The sequence below is a fragment of the Polypterus senegalus genome, chromosome 4 (assembly GCF_016835505.1).
Source record: "Polypterus senegalus isolate Bchr_013 chromosome 4, ASM1683550v1, whole genome shotgun sequence".
In the NCBI taxonomy this organism is placed as follows: Eukaryota; Metazoa; Chordata; class Cladistia; order Polypteriformes; family Polypteridae; genus Polypterus; species Polypterus senegalus.
In genome coordinates this window covers 133,376,278-133,393,815 of record NC_053157.1, presented here as the reverse complement: position 1 = coordinate 133,393,815, position 17,538 = coordinate 133,376,278, and the positions used below count along the sequence as shown (strand labels likewise).

General features: G+C 35.3%; 1 protein-coding gene across 1 annotated transcript in view; it reads left to right on the top strand.

Annotated features, from left to right (window-relative positions):
• zmp:0000000660 (arf-GAP with Rho-GAP domain, ANK repeat and PH domain-containing protein 2) overlaps positions 1-17,538 on the top strand; it is a 446,729-nt gene that overhangs the window by 225,281 nt on the left and 203,910 nt on the right. The window contains exons 12-15 of the mRNA XM_039751270.1: positions 1,846-1,931; positions 2,361-2,543; positions 13,252-13,426; positions 15,291-15,416. Of these exons, the coding sequence (XP_039607204.1) occupies positions 1,846-1,931; positions 2,361-2,543; positions 13,252-13,426; positions 15,291-15,416 (570 nt within the window). The remainder of the gene's footprint in view (positions 1-1,845; positions 1,932-2,360; positions 2,544-13,251; positions 13,427-15,290; positions 15,417-17,538) is intronic.

Below are 17,538 nucleotides of genomic sequence, written 5' to 3'. Positions count from 1 at the left end.
CAAGTCTTAGTCTTTGCAAGCAACCTTAAGGTTCTTGATCATACCCCCACAATTAATACCAAACTAAGATGAGCTTTCAGAGCAGGAGCATAGCAGGTACCTCAGGAACAGGTCATTCAACTTAGGGACTGCAAAATTATTATTTCAGATATCTTTAAATATTCCTTTGTTAGTTATTAATGCTTTATTAATGTCTTTATTTCAGTACACCTATTACTACTAATGTGGATGCATAATAATAATAATGATAATAATAATATGTTTTATTTACATAGCTCCTTTCCCATGCTAAAGGAATTTATTCAGACCCTTTTATTTTCTACACATTTTATTGTGTTGTACATTTAATTATAAATGGATAAATTTGCCATTTTTGCACATTAGTCAACACTCAGTAACCCTTAATGACAAAGTAAACAAGTTTTCAGAAAATGTTACTTATTTATTAAAAATGAAAAACTGGAATTTCTCATTCATGTAGGTATTCAGACTTTTAATTCAGTACTCAGTAGAAGCCCCTTTGGCAGTACTACAAGCTTTACACCTTTGTTTGGACAGTTTATCCCATTCTTCCTGGCAGATCTTCTCAAGCTACATTAGACGTGATGGGAAGTGTCTATAAACTGCCATCTTCTGGTCTCTCCACAGATGTTCTATGGGTTTTCAATCTACGCTTTGGCTGAGCCATTCAAGGACAGTATGAGACTTGTCCTGAAGCCACTCCAGCATTTTCTTGGCTTTATGCTTGTCATGCTTAAATGTGACCCCAGTCTAGTGTTGCTTGCACTCAACAGCAGATTTTATTTAAGGGCTTCTAAGTAGTTGGCTCTATTCATCTTGCTCAATTGTGACCATTCTCTCAACTGCTGAGAAGAACCCCATGGCATGATGATTCCACCACCATGCTTCGCCTTAGGGATGGCATTATTAATGCTTGAAGTTATGCCCAAAGAGTTCAATTCATCTCATCAGACCAGAGTATCATTTTATTTTTGCAGTCAGTGCTGCCAAAAAGGTTGTACTTCTGATAGGCTCTCCCATTGTAGCAGAAGACTTCTGAAACTCTTTCAAGATGACCATTGGGTTCTTGGTCAACTTCCTGACCAAGGCCTTTCTTAATCATTTACCTAGTTTGGCCAAATGGTCAAACTAGGAAGAGCCTGGGGGTCCCCAAGTTCTTCCATTTCACAATTTTTGAGACCACTGTGCTTGTGGGAGCACTCAAAGATTTGGAAATGGTTTATACCCTTTCCCTGACCTCTGCCTCACCACAATTTGATTGCAGAAGTTTACAGAGAGTTTCTTGGAATTCATAGTTTGGTTTTTGTCCTGACATGCAGTGTAAATTCGGAGGCCTTAATTATGCAGGCACGTGTCTTTCTAAACTATGTTCGTTCAGTTTAATTTGCCTTCGGTGGACTCCAGTAATGTTCTAGACACATTTCAAGGATGACTAGAACACACAGAATGCACCTGACCACAATCTGGAGTGCCACAGCAAGAGATAGAATACATAAACCTTTTATTTTTTTATTTTTAAATTGGCAAATTTTTCTATGAATATGTTTTCACTTTGTTAATGTAAGTTGAGTGTAGATTGATGGGCAAAAATTGCAAAAGTATCCATTTAAAGGTAAATGTACAGTACAATAAAGTGCATGGAAAGTCTGAATACTTTCTGAATCCACTGTAAGTTCAAGCTTTTTTTCAATCCAAATAGTGAGTGTAGCATTATTAAAGGCTAAAAGTGATTTTGCTGGATTGATCCTCATAGTTTTAAATTCCTATTGGTATGGGCAACAAGATATCACATTTACTTTTCTAACTGAGCAATCTTCTTTTTAGGTCAGCACAAGCTGCTGGGGTCAAATAAATCTAAGATTCATTGTCTAAAATTAGACACCAGTGTTTGGAGCAATGAACTCATAGAGGTAAGATCCACAAACGATTTGAGATGGCATTCAAGTAATACAACTTTTCAGTATATAATGATGCAAAAAAAAGAAAACTATAATCTTGCAGGGTACATTTAATATATAGTGTACCTGTGCAAATGCCTCTATTATAACTGACTTATAACTGAAAATGCCATGGAGGGCAAGAGTGGCATTAGTCATGATGGCATCTAATTTTGCCATTACCTGGCTTTCTTTCACTCACTCCATTGAGTGCAGGGCCAGTCCTGTAATACAGCTGGCTTTTTGAGCAGGTTATTTGTGAGTGGATATTCTTAGTGGTTGATAGTTTCCCAACATACCACAACATAGAACTTTGAAAACATCATAATGCAAAGTCTTCTGTTTTTAACCACTGTAAATAAATTTGGGTCTAATGTTTGTTAACTTGATTGTTTGGTACAGCTTTTTTTGATAATAGGTAATAAACATGCAAACAACTTTTGGGCTGCAAATGTACCACCAGAAGAAGTGTTGGATTTTGATGCCTTGCCAGAACAGCGATATAACTTTATCATTAAGAAATACAAAGAAAAAAGGTTCCGAAAGTTATTGCCACGAGTGCTAAACCATGAGGAATTAAACAAGGTAATCTGAATATTTATCAATTAATAATAAAACAAGATAATATAGATACTAATTGATTGGTGATTGTGCTGCTTGTTAAGATAGCATAACCAGAGGCCAAAGTATGGGCTTCCATTTTGGAAGAAGAAAATAAAAATTATTGTCAGAAGAATCGCATACTTTTGTGTCATCTCTTTTTTTCTCTTGAATGGCAGGCTTTTAACATATAACGAGACCATTGTCCAGTGTGGCAGTTAGCTTGTAGCTGACTAGAAGATCCCTGTCAATATGTAATGAATGGTAGAGCCTTTATGTTTCCCTTTATGGTTAATTTAGGTTTTGTATAATAAAACTCTCTTTTGATATGCTACAGATAGGCTCTTTTTTTCAAACTCCTTGGAAACATTTTAAGTTTAGGAAAAGCGCTGTTATGACATGCAAATTGTTCTGTTTGATAAATAACTTAAAAATTAATGCAAGGAGAGAAGACAATTTAACTCAATAAGATTAATGCAGTATTCCTGATCCATTTCATGTGGTACTGAAAACTACATCAAAATAAAAGAGCAAAAAGTATTCTGTAATGACTTGGGCTGCAAAGAAAAAGTCTTCCACCAAATGATAATCCCAAACTTGAACATAACATTAAAAGTAAGTACAGTTAGGTTCACAAATGTCCAAGGATTCTCCTATGTACATATTAACTACTTCAGTGTTTAACAATAGTAGCCAAAGATAAACATTCAGAGATTATTTCAATTTTAAGATACACCATCGAAAAGCTAAGTGCCTTTTCATGGGAGGAAATATTGTACTAGTACGAAATAATTGAGTGTCTTCCTATGGTACAGCAGGTCCACGGGTCAGAAAAAGGTGGTTGTTTTAATACATTTGTGGATAAATAAATAAATACAGCTTGGGGGGGGTGTTGGTGGAGTAATTGGGATGGTGCACAATTGAGTCACGACACCAATGGAGGCATTTAAGAAATAGCTATCTGTATTCGGATAATTGAATAGAGAAGAATTGGAGAAAGAAACAAAGAAAGAAAAAGAGTTTTTGACTTTTAAATATACCTTTTATTAAACACTAACAATCAATACAATAAGCAACAAAACATCAGAAAAAGAGAACATCCTATGTAGCCTATGACTGTGTACTCTGCCATGGTTTCATAGTAATCCATCCTTTATCCAACCTGCTATATCCTAACTACAGGGTCACAGGGGTCTGCTGGAGCCAATCCCAGCCAACACAGGGTGTAAGGCAGGAAACAAACCCCGGGCAGGGCGCTAGCCCACCGCAGGGCACACACACCCACACACCAAGCACACACTAGGGACAATTTAGAATCGCCAATGCACTGCATGTCTTTGGACTGTGGGAGGAAACCCACGCAGACACGGGGAGAACATGCAAACTCCACGCAGGGAGGACCCAGGAAGCGAACCTGGGTCTCCTAACTGCGAGGCAGCAGCGCTACCCACTGCGCCACCGTGCTGCCCATTTCATAGTAATTAAATCACAAAAAAAAACCCATAATAATTCACAAAAGCAAAAACACACTCCTCATTAGCAATTTTACAAATTGTTTTCTTTACACACTACTGTTCTATAATAGTTTGCAAATAGTGGGTCATCTTATAAAATTTCTTATTTTTAATTGTTCCTTAACACTAGAATTACCAGAGCCTACGAAAAAACTCGTAATTCCGCCCCACCTTAAATTGCTTCTTAAATCCCTTCACACCTCTCCGCCAGCGTCCTTTGTCCTCTAAATGTGCTGATAAAGAGAAGCTAGGAGCAGCCGGCTATTCCATCCCCCCACCGATTTAGAACGTGCGCGAACTTCTCTCAGCTCATGCCTTGATTGAGTATCTGGGAGTGAAGTGGAGTTTTAGAGTGGAAATAATAGATCGTTATTTGGAACACACGCATTTCATGTCTGTTCCGTTTCTACAGTAATCTGTGTCAACACACTGTTAAAACAGAAACGTTTCTTATATTCTAGTAGTAGATGACAAAATGTAGGCATAAACTGTATAATGTATGAAGCCTGAAGTCCAAATAGCAAAGAAACATTTTCATAAAAGGTTCAAATATAACACAACAATTGCGCTTTTATTCAAAAATAGTGAAATGCGTATGTTCCAAATAACAATCTATTATTTCCACTCTAAAACTCCACTTCACTCCCAGATATTCAATCAAGGCATGAGCTAAGGGAAGTTCGCGCACATTCTAAATTTGTGGGGGGATGGAATAGCCGGCTGTTCCTAGCTTCTCTTTATCAGCACATTTAGAGGACAAAGGACGCTGGCGGAGAGGTGTGAAGGGATTTAGGAAGCAATTTAAGGTGGGACGAAATTACGAGTTTTTTCATAGGCTCTGGTAATTCTAGTGTTAAAGAAACCCAGCCTGGAAATGAGCCAATCCTAACCTTTCCTGGAGCTGGTCTCACCAGTCATAACTACCTAGATGGTCCTCTGTGGATCCCTCAGTTGGACTTGGACCCTGAGCCTGCAGCCCCCAGCTGTCCCTGTTAGGGTGCCAAATAAACTATGGATGTAACCCCAGAGGAAGACAGGAATAATTCAGTCAATCAGTCTTTATTCAGTCACAGATGAGTACATGGATTCCATGTTGCAAGGCGGAAGAGCAAAGTTCCCCTGTTTCAATCTGCTTTTTATATTTTTCCTCCCTCCCCCTTCCCCTTACTTATCAATAAGCACAATATGTTTATCTCAGTATTTCATCTTACATAGTGTGAATGTGCTAACCATTTCTATTTTGTGTATATCGTAAAAGGGGCTCTAAAGATGGAAACGTCATCTTTCCTGTGTCTAACAAATAAATCCCATAAAAAGAAATTGTCCTTGTTCAGCTTACTGCACCTTGTCTTATGACAGATGCCTGTATGAATAACCTGCCGTTTTTAAAAAAAACAGCTTTGTTAGTTTTTTTTTATTCCTTAGTAACTTGCAAGTAGTTAATAATTTTTTTCTTTCACATTTGCAAAAAGGACACATCTCCGAGATGTTGGAGTTAATTAAAGACAAAAAAGAATTAACTGCCACAATCCCATGTACAATTCTCCATTGCAGATCACCAGTTCTCTTATTCAATGGTGGCTTGTATAGACTGTCCCAAATGGGGCCGACACACTTTTCCCCTCCCAGTTTATCACTCCAGGGTGTATCAGGGTATCTACTTGGGACTGGTATCAAGCTTGGTCACACACTTTATATAGCTCCTTCCCTTCTGCAGTGTCAAAAGGAAGATGTTTAGTCTTTCTCAGTAACCTGCAGTTTTGCCCCATCATGTTCTCTCTGGCATAAATTAACAAATTTAGAAAAACAGACAATGGCTCTGGGTAATCTTCACCTTTGAAATAGTATTGCAATAAATCCTTAGCTGCTGAAGGCATATTTAAAAATATCTGTTGCAAAAACCTTTCTGCTGTGCGTAAAGAGCACAGACCTAAAGCAGCAGCCACTTTCTCTGCACTCAGCCAACTGAGTAGCTGTGGTTGAATCAAATGTTTTATTTGTAAAATACCAGGTGTTTTCTCAGAGATGTTGACTTTACTGCCATATTAGGGACAACTGGAAAATCTAAAGTCCAATATAAATTTAAAGATCTTTCCTCTACACAACAATTCAGCTATTGCCAGATTCTCGGTACACTTTGGTAAAACTGTAACATTTCCAATGGGGAAGGAATCACTGTCCATTAGGAAAAGTGCTAGGTCCAATTTCAGGTTACCAACTTGTTACCACTAATGGCTTCCAGGACACAGCCATATGACCATATAACAGTTTTTGTAGAGTTTGTAGCCTGAAAGTATTTTTTCTGTTACAAATATCCACAGCGCAAGTACAGATGCAAACCAAGTGTAATCAAGAGTCCCCGGTTCGATCCCCACTCACTCCTATGTTTGCCGTTTTCAGTAGTAAGTTGCTCTTTTTGTTAATATTATACAGTACACACATACACTTGGTTTGCGTCTGTACTTGCACTGTTACTTAGAGTCAGATCGTTTAGAGCACGTGAGCTTATTCAGTGCAGCTGGATCAACGCACATGTTGATTTTTGTTTTTCTTTCAGTACATGTGCCTTCCCTGTTTATATATCTAGTGACTTCTCTGCCTGTCTGTCTCTCTATTACGCAGTGCTCTGTCTGTCTGTGTGTTATGGATCTGAAAAATAACAGTTATAAGGACACTTGTTCATGTTAATTTCAGTCTGAATTGTTAAAAATTATTTTAAAAGGAGCATCCCACATGAAAATATAATGACCTCATTAACTGACAGTGCATACCAATTTATAAATTTTCTGTCCGTTTCAGGTTAAAAACAAAAAACACTTTTTCCCCAACGGGGAATCGAACTCAGGTCTCTGAGGTACGAAAACCCATTCTGCCTCTGAGTCAGTCAATCTCAGCTGTTGTATCTGGACTTCATGGACTTCATGTTTCACACATTCTATAGTTTATGCCTACATTTTGTATCATTTATTACTAAAATATGAAAACGTTTCTGTTTTACCAATGCGTTTACACAGATTACTGTAGAAACGGAACAATCTATTATTTCTACTCTAAAACTCCACTTTACTCCCAGATAATCAATCAAGGCATGAGCTGGGAGAAGTTCATGCTCATTCTAAGTCGGTGGGGGGATGGAATAGCCAGCTGCTTTCAGATTGTCTTTATCGGCACATTTACAGGACAAAGGACGCTGGCGGAGAAGTGCGAACGGTTTTAAGGTGGGCTGGATCTACAAGTTTTTTTCATAGACTCTGGTAATTCCTGAGCAAATGCAAAATGCTTTGATTCAGCCAATGTTTTCCATTCTGATAAAAACTAATCAACTCCTGTTGCACTTCAGTAATCAGGTCAGGTGGGGGCTGCAGGCATGCTAACCTATGCCAGAAAGAAGATGCAACAAGGTTTTTTATGATTAGCATCTGCCCTCATTATGATAGTTGGGGAAGTAGCCATCTAGAGTGTTGTAACCTGCTTCTGACATTTTCTGCAACTATCTCCAAATTCTAATGGTCACTGTTTATGCCTCCTAGATGTAATGCTATGTATTTAATACCATCTCTTTTCCATTTCCATCCAGATGGCAACAAAGGTAAAGAACCCATCAAGTTTCCCAATAGTATCACAGAGTTCTTGGTCCAATTTACTTTTGCTGAGGATTCCTTCTGGAACTCATCCAGCACAGATACCAGCCCAACCACATCTTGTTGCTTTGCAACTACTACTATGAGATAATCTTCATATGTTGAGATCTTCAAAAGCACTGCACACTCGATGACAGATAGTCCACCCACTACTCACCTTGATTTGATGAGCAGGAGTTCTATAGCCAGGATATACAGCATGCCAGACAAGGAGCAACACTGCCTAATTCCTCTATCCACTTTAAACAGAGCACTCAGGCCACCATTGATTTTCAGTACACCCTGAATGTCACTATAGAGCACCCGTACCATGGAAACAAAGGAGGGCAGGAAACCAAATTCCATTAGTCCTCGCCACAGGTACTGGTGCTCCACCCGATCAAAAGCCTTCTCCTGGTCCAAGGAAATAAGACCATCGTGTAATCCAAACACTTTGTAGAACTTAAATGTATTCCTAATAAAAAAGATGTTGTCATATATGGAACTATTTGGTGCAAAGCAGCTCTGATCAGGGTGAATGACATGCCCCAACACCTCCTTCTTTCTCGTAGCCAGCCAATGCCTTTGGAAAAAATTGTATAGTCCATACAAAGCAAGGATACTGGCCCTCAGTTCTTAATATTACTGTGATGCTTTAGATGTGTCATATTAGAGGGGTGAATACATATACATTTTTTATTTTTAAGACCATGTTGTAGAGATCTGTTTTCATTTTGACACTAGTCTTTTTTTACTTATCATTGTCAAAATAGACATTACATCTGTTGTAATTCAATGCCGTATAACAATAAAATGTCTAAGTAAGAAGAAAAAGTATTATGAACTAAGTTTCCACTGAACAATGGTATCAAGATCCTGAGTGAAGTTATACTAAAAAGAGTAGAGAAAGTGTTCACATCTATAATATCACAGGATCAACCTGGATTTGTTACAGTAATTTATTATCAAACATCTGATGCTTATTTAATGTAATGTATACTCCTTGTAATGAAATGAAGTCTCACAAATGGCAAAGAGCTGTGAGGCCTTCAGATACTTCACAAGTGTTCACTGGGCAAAACAGGCCTCTTTTGCCTACTTGAAAAAGTCCTTACCCTCAATGGGTTACAGTACAGCTACAGTCTATCTCAAAAAAGATTTTAGCCTCAAAAAATAAACTTAAATGTGTCATATTTTCTATTGTAATGCTTTGCATATCAAGTATGTATCTTTATTATGTATTTATATAGATTTTATTTGTATCCAATGCTGTATATGCCCTGTTGTACTTTCTGAATTTATGTGAAGCGCTTTGAGCATGGGAAAGTAATTATATAAATAACATTTTTTCTTCTTCTTCTTCTTCTTCTTCTTCTTCTTCTTCTTCTTATTATTATTATTATTATTATTATGAATGTCTCAAAATATATAACTAGACCCCCCATAAGAGAAAACAATCCTAAACATGTAAAGTCCCAAATTGTAATGCAGCAGAATAAACCAATAAACTCTAGCAAAAAAAGATCAAAGAAACAGCACTACTCACAAAACTCTCCTCCAAAGTGCATTCAGATTAGGTACAAGGAACTCACTTTCCCAGCCTGAGTTTTAAGGGCAGGCTGGGGAGCCGAATAAAGATATTTTTACTATACTTCATACATTTGGACTTAAATGTATATGCATGGATTGCAGAATAATACTCCAGCCTGGAATCTTCTGTTCATAAAAATAATATACTGTATATCTGGACTATATGGTGGTCCAGATCTAATTATGCAATTTTCATTACGCTCTAACTTATTAAGTTTATTACATAGAAAATCACCTGAAAAATCCCGGACCATCAATAAGTGTGTGAACTGACGACATGAAGAATCGTCTTTGCGCCGAACTGGAATCGTCCCCACATAAATCAAAGTCATCTAGACGATCTGGATCTGCATAATTAGATCTGGACCACCCTGTATTTTTCTCCAGAATAAGCAATGAGACAGGGACATCCATTATCACCAATGTTTATACAATTGCTATTGAACATTAGTCTATCTGTAGCTGCAAACAGCCAGAGATTAAGGTGCTTTTAAGGGAAGAACTCATACTAAAATAAATCCCTTTATTCTGATGATATGTTACTATAGAAATTTTATTTCTACAAATATTGCACTTTAAGTTAATGTTAGAAAGCAGAAAGTAGCTAAACTACTCAAAACTTTTCTTAGAGAATTTGCCTCTTGTTCTTTCTTGAAGGTTCTATTCTGTTTCACTATAGGCAGTTAATATTGTTTTTTGTTTCAACACAAATCCCTTTATGCAAATTATTCTAAAATAATGCCATGGTCTTATTTGCATTGGAAAACACTCATTAGCAACCAGTAACTATGACTTTTTGCTGAATTACACTTTACAACAGGATGTTGTAACTTCTGAGTTGCTAAGATCCTTCACTTTGCTTTTACTTTTTTGCTGACAATAATAGGCACAAGAAGGCAGGTGTTGAAACTATTGTACCTCAGTGTTACATAATATATTTTGGAAAAATGTTGAAAAATAGGGTCAGGTTATAAATCTTTCAAGCAGTCTGTGTCTCTGTGTTCATTTTAAACCTGTTTTAAAATGACAGCTATCATCCAATATGCCAATTCCTATCATAATTTTGAACCCTTCAGTTTTGTCACCCTTTAATCTGTGTTTGCTTGAACAGAAAATGTACATCTCCTTTAAACATGCCTTATAGTTCATGCCTCTCAGTTCTGCTCTAGACTCTGCACATCGTATACCAGATGAGGCTTCACCAGTATGTTATATAGTTTAAACATAACCACCCTTGATTTTCTCTCTACACATTGGACTATGTCTTATATATTACCACTTCTGTACACTATTTGCACTAATTATAGCATGCAGTTTTGAAAACACTTTTTATGTTTCAGCTGGTGAAAACAGAAATGCAGCTGGGTAAAGTTTTCCCAACACAAAAGCAGGAAGTGTTTGCATTTATAGAACACATAAGAATGTATTTCACAATGCTGCCAGTTCAAAAAAATGAATTTAAATAAAATTACTCAAAAGCTTGTTGCAGTCTGGAATTTAGACAAAGAGGCCATCAATGAAGATGCATATAAGGTGCAGTCCAGTAGGGTTGCTGCAGAAGCTAAATTTAGCTGTATAGTTTTATAATGATTGCAGAAAAATGTAAAAAATTCTTAAAATAGCTTTTGTCACTAATAAAGAAAATAATGCCCGTTTTTGTCACTAGACAGGAAAATAATAGATATGCATAAACCCTAGACATTATGGAACTGTAGAAATTGTAACAGACAAAAGAAGCCAGCAAAAATGTTTCTCCCTCAAAAAGGACAGATTTTTTCCAATAGCAAAACTTTCTGTCAAATTTCCATGGTAAAGAAATAAGGATTGACATGAACAAAACGTTATCTCAATGTTTGGGGTAAGAAAAGCAACATACATAACTCTATTCATTAAAACATGTGTATTAATACAGCATGGTAAAGATAATGATAAACATTGTGAAACACTGAAATGAAACAAGCATAAAGGGTTGTGGTCTGAGGGAGCTCATAGTTCCGTGTTTAACAGTTAAGGCTATATGAAAGTAATTCAAAATAATAACAAAAAAATTCAGCTTCTTCCAGCTTAAGGAGTGGTTGCTTACGGAGTGATGGAACATGGAGTATTCCATTAAGTAAAGCTAGAGTTGTGTTGTGAGTTTCAGTGAAGACAGCATTGGTAGGGAGAGGTAGTTCTAGGGAATACAGTATGTTGGAAAAAACATAAGAAATAGCCTGTTTTTAGGTGATATTTAAAATGTAAATAAGAGATTAGTAAATTGGGGGTTAAATTATTATTCAGCTAAATGCAGTGATGCAGATAGGCCTTTTTATTGTTTTGTTAGTTGGTATTTATTGTCTGTGTGAGTATTGCACACTTGTGTTTTCCTTAATTAAACATCTTGTAGCATTCTGATGGACACACAAAATAAGTAAAAAATATATATTTTGTTTATATATGCAGTATATGTATATATACATTTCTACAGTTATTTTATATATCTGTAATAACATTAGAAATGGCTTTTTTATCAAGGAAAAAATAACTAAAAAACAAAACAGAAAATCTAGATATTTGTGGCCAGTTCTATTGACTTTCCTTATGTTTTATCTACCTACAATTCCCAGGAACCCTATTAAAAAGTACTTGTGTTATCATCACCTACAGCTATTCCTACTGAATAAGACAGCTAACACTTGACTGTAATTTAACCTACTGTCCCATGTTGTGCAGCTTAATCTCATAAAGTTCCTAATAATAAATGCCCCAGGTAGTATGGCCTAGTTGTTTCTTTGAAATACCTTTACCTACTAACAGCAAAATGTACTGTAATGAATTGTTCATATTTAGTGGTTTTATAGTAGCACCTACAGTATATGAAAATAATACTAATACTGTGGTATAAATCATATTTATATTACATTCAAACTAAAATAAGCCACAGGCATAGAACAACATATATTTTTTATTAAAGTTACACACAGGAATGTATGCACACATTCTGAACCAGATTTTAAAAGATTCAAATTGAAAAATAGCATGTCAAGAACTATACAGAAATGGTAAAGAAAGGAAGCATAAAACCTACAATATACACCATCAGAGATGTGTTGTAGTTAACATAATGAAATGCTGTTTGACTGTGCAAAATGGACATGGCACTTCAAGAACAATTAACAATCAGGCACAATTTGAAAATCAAAACCGACTAATCACTGGATTTTTGAAAGGTGAGGGAGAGCTAAACTATCTATTAAGGTCTTCTATTAAGAGTGCCTTTCCCCCTCAGTCCCTTGAGCAAGCCAATTTTAAGAAAGGCACTGAATTAGATTGAATCTATCAGTCATGGGCAACTAAACCTAATCCTGGCAAGAGTCAGAAAACAGGTAATTTACCGTCCACCTCAACTGTAGGACAAAGAAAAAACACTGTGCCTGGCAAAAAGTCATGGTGCTTTGTGTTCTTTTTTCCCTTTGTTTCCAAACCTTACTTGCAGAAGAATGGAGATTAGAACAATTTGTTAACAATCTCTAAAACTTACTTTAAAAGCATGCTGCATATCAATAAAATGTATATGCTGTTTGTAAGTAAAATTTATTTAACACACATGTGAATGCTTAGGAGACTAATGATGTCTAAATGATAAATAACAACAGAATTAAGAAACTGTTCATTGTTGAGAAAGTGATTAAAAATAGTCATGTATGTCATTTTCAAAGGATAAACTTATGGGAATATTATGGGAGATTAAAAAAGATATCAAAACAATTTATTAACCAGTAATATTGAATGTGTTATAAACGATTTTGTACACAGTGGTTTCATAACTTTTCTTAAGTCACAATTATTATTTTAAGTAAATACTTTTTATTTGGGCTTGGGTCATATGCTTTGGAGGGAGTGCTTTTGTTTTATCATAACCACAAGCTGAATGGCTTTGTTGCATGATACATTTTTCTTTTTGTAATAGATTTTAAAAATCTTTTTTAGGCATTGTGTGCTACTGTACAACAACATGATGTTTTAGAGACGATGTCACTAATATTTAGTGGAGCTGACCCCATGTGCACAACAGAAGATCCAATCTACTGTACACCTTACCTGCTAGCACAAAAGGCAGGACAGCGTTTGCAAATGGAATTTCTGTATCAAAACAGACTGTCAGGTCAGTAGCAGAATATAATAGTGAGATTTCTGAATCTTAAGATATTAATAGGGAAATATTCATGAATGGAAACTGGTACATGATCCATCATGCTTTATACGACCATACTTTTTATTTAATGTATGAAAGATAAAAAGTAACTTAATTCAATATAAGAATGACTATAAGAATGAATAATGCAATCAATTTAATCCCTAACAGAATAATAAATGGGTAGGTAATCATGTATATTCTTGTGTTTATGTTATGAAGCCTAGACACTTTGCACAACTTGGAACTATATAAAGTTGGTTCTATACAGACTGAATATATTTTATAAACACTTTGGGTATACAGTAGTTTACAAGTAATTACTATAAAAAATTTAAGTACTGTGTGTTTGAAAAATACAGTCAAAAATATTTTTACATTTATTCCTTGTTTACAAATAAATGTTTATTTCCACATACAATTTAGGTTAATGATTTTTTTTTCTCAAATTGCACATTCCACGTTTAAAATTCAGTTAATTAATTAGTTCATTGTCTGGACCAACTTATTCCAATACAACATCATGGGAGCCAAAGCCAAATAACACTGGGCAAAAGGCAGCAATCAACACAGAGTAGGGTGCCTGTCCATTGCCAGGCACACTCACTCATGGAGTCCGTTTAAAGTCACAAATAACCTCCAGATCTTTGGGAGTAAATTGAAGCAGTGAGGGAAAACCTAATTAAACCTTTGGAAAATAGGAAAACACAACATAGGCAGTGCCAAACAGAACCCTAAAATTAAAGGAACACTTTGAAAACACATCAGATCTCAATGGGAAAAAATCATGCTGGATATCTATACTGATATGGACTGAGTAATGTGTTAAGAACAAAAGGATGACACATCGTTTGATGGAAATGAAAATCATCAACCTACAGAGTGCTGAATTTAAAGACACCCCGAAAATCAAAGTGAAAAAATGATGCAGCAGGCTGGTCCATTTTGCCAAATTTTCAATGCAGCAACTCAAAATTGTACTCAGTAGTTTGTAAACATGCTTACCTGGAGATTATTGAGGTAGCGCTTCAACAAGGCTTAATGTGAAAGAAGTGCAAGAATCCTTTGCACTGCTACCAATTCACTTGAGGATGTGTGCCATTTAGAGGCCTACAATTGGCCAGGTGTGCTTCGAGATTCAAAAGGAACAATGGCCTGCCAGAAAATATGAGAAGAATTATTTAGACTCAGGCATACTAGCTTATACAGAAACAGAATAGAGTTCAATGTATTTCTGGTAAGAGTGAACGAATGTTGATTGGCAGCATGCCAGCTGACACATGCCGTGAGTGAATAAGAGAAGATATAGGGAGCATTAACCCGATTAGAGAGCAGCATATAGTGGATGTGTCATCATCTGCAATGACTGCTTTATACAGGGAGACACATATTAAGAGTAGCCAGGTCGAAGAGCCTACAGGTATAAAACTGAAGTGCAGTCACAAGAGGTTGTTTTCTGGTCATTTTCTGATCTACTGAGCTTAAGGAGTAGTAAAGATTTTAGTGCTTGTTTTTGTACAAAGATTACAAATACATCTATTCCAATGTAGGTAATATGTGTTTTTGTGATATGCTTTATTTTTGTGTTTATTACTTAATTTTTAAAATGTATTTTTGTTTGTATTTTCCAAAGAGTATACCTTCCTGAATTGTGTTAATAGAAAGAGGAAGACGTCTTTTTATCATAGCTATTTTTTGACAGCAATATGGCAGGAATTTTTTAAAAAAGGTTTCAGTTTGATTTTTATTAAATAAAAATTACCCTGTAAACACAATGCCCTTTTTTAAACATGCAGTATTCTGAAATATATATTTCTTTATGTATTTTTTGTAGATTTAACAAAACCTGGATCATTATATGAAAGAAACTTTTATGATGATGCTACTACCTTTAGACATGGTTTTCTTTATAAAGCTGTCAACACTACAAAAATAATTGCAGAGAAGAAAACAAAAGAAGGTAAGAGTAAAATCTTATTAGATACTTATCAAAACAGCTCTTTGCTACTTCTTAATTTATTTAAAAAATCATCAGATATATTACTAATTCAGTAGCTGGTAGCATTAGCTGTTAACTATGATACTTTGTATTTTTCAAATTGTATTTAATGACATCCGTAAATACAGATCAATTTTGACTCAGGATTTTAATAATAAGATTCCCTGCAACTTGAAGGTTCCTAACATTGGAGTAACATGGGCTTAGCATGCTTGTAATTGTTTTAGATGATATTAAAGAAGAAGAAACAGTAGCAAATGACAGTAGCAAAATACATCATGACATATTTCATGACAAATGAAACACACTTTATTTTATTATATAGCACCATGTGAGAGCTTGTTAATACAAATTGAAAAAGCAAAGTAAAATTACCATTTTAGTGCTAAAGATGTACTCTGATAAATAAAATGTACTGAACATTCTCTAGCTGAAAATAAATGATTTAACATGTAATGTCACAGTTTTTGAAGGATGAGAATCTTCTTTCATATGCAATGTATGGATTCAAGTCTGAGTCGCTAAGTACAATGGCACAGATAGTTAGTGCTGTATGCCTGATGCATGCCTAAGTTTACCACAGTAATATGAATTAAGATGTCTACATGATGTGGGTGCATCATTTAAGTGAAGGTAGTGTTTGCCAGCGTAAGATGAGAAACAATCTAGAACAGTGTTGGGGAGGATGAAAATGAGGTTACAGCAGATCAAACATGAAAGATTTCAGCTCTTAGATGCTGTATACTACTAAGAAGCTGGCAGACGAGATGTGCAAATTAATAAAAAAGAAAGGAAATAACAAAAGCTCCAGACATTTGTTAATAAAAACATCAAGGTTGTTTTAAGTTTTATCCCAGTGAAATAGTGTATAATAGACTAATCAGCCTTGATGCATCTATATAGCAGCTATCGGTTAATTTCTCTTGTGGGTTTTTCAGTGTGCCAGGGAGGCATCCAAGTGAAACCAACAGCCCACCCATTGTGAAAAGATGGCCCAGTGCAGTGAACAGCATTACACATACAGGAACACGTATGTTTCCAAAGAAGGCAAACTTCATTATGTTAAAATCCAAAAACACAAAATTATAAATTATAATACTTCTTACTACAGAAAAATAAAAACGTTGGTGACTAAAAGCAATATTCTGTATAATACCGGTGTGTTAATGTTTCTGTAAGCTAAAGTATTTAATAAAAAAATCCCATGTCTTAAGTTATAAATAATAGCTTATTCATTTGAAATAATCTCTTAAAGCATTTATATAAATCTTTTTATGAATACTGTTCAGCATTCAATTTAAATCATGCTGCCAGATGCTCTGTTTTCTTTACCATTTAGCAAGCAGGACCATGCATAATGTTTTAATGCATTTTAGGAGGGTTTGCATTTCTCCACTTCATTTACGCTATTAATTCACACACTGCTACCTCATGACATGAGAAAGTTCTATTTTTTTAACATACTGGTGCAAGAGATATTATTATTACACTTAAAATCAAGTATAATGTTATTTCACCATTTGTTTTTTCTAACTCACCCTTTTGCAAATTTTAACCCTCACTCAAATTTATGTTAAACTGTAGTGACATAAACAAAAAAATTAAAGCTGGGACTACAAAAGCAAATGGAAGGAGGAGAAGGCTAAATAGGATGCAACGTTTTGTTGATCACTGCAATATGCAGTTTCTTCAAATCAATGATAATATTATATGGACATGCCTCACATGGCCCCACTGTTCTCTTTTTGCAGTGTAAAAAAGCCTGTATGCAACTCCAAATCATAAAAAGTTGTGACAGTTTGGAAAATGCAAATAAAAAAACATAATGATTCTTAAATTTACTTTGACTTTTATTTTATTGCAGATAATACAGACACAAGATATTTGATGTTTTGTCTGGTCATTTGTTAATATACATCCATTCCTGCATTAAGTTTTTGATGAATTGCAAATATTCAGCCTTGAGTGTTTAAAGTTCAGTCTTTTAAAGCCAAAACAGACAACAACCAAACCATTGCACAGAAGTTCACAAAATTTGGGATAAACATTTAGAACTTTGACAACAAGACTTTTATGAAATGTG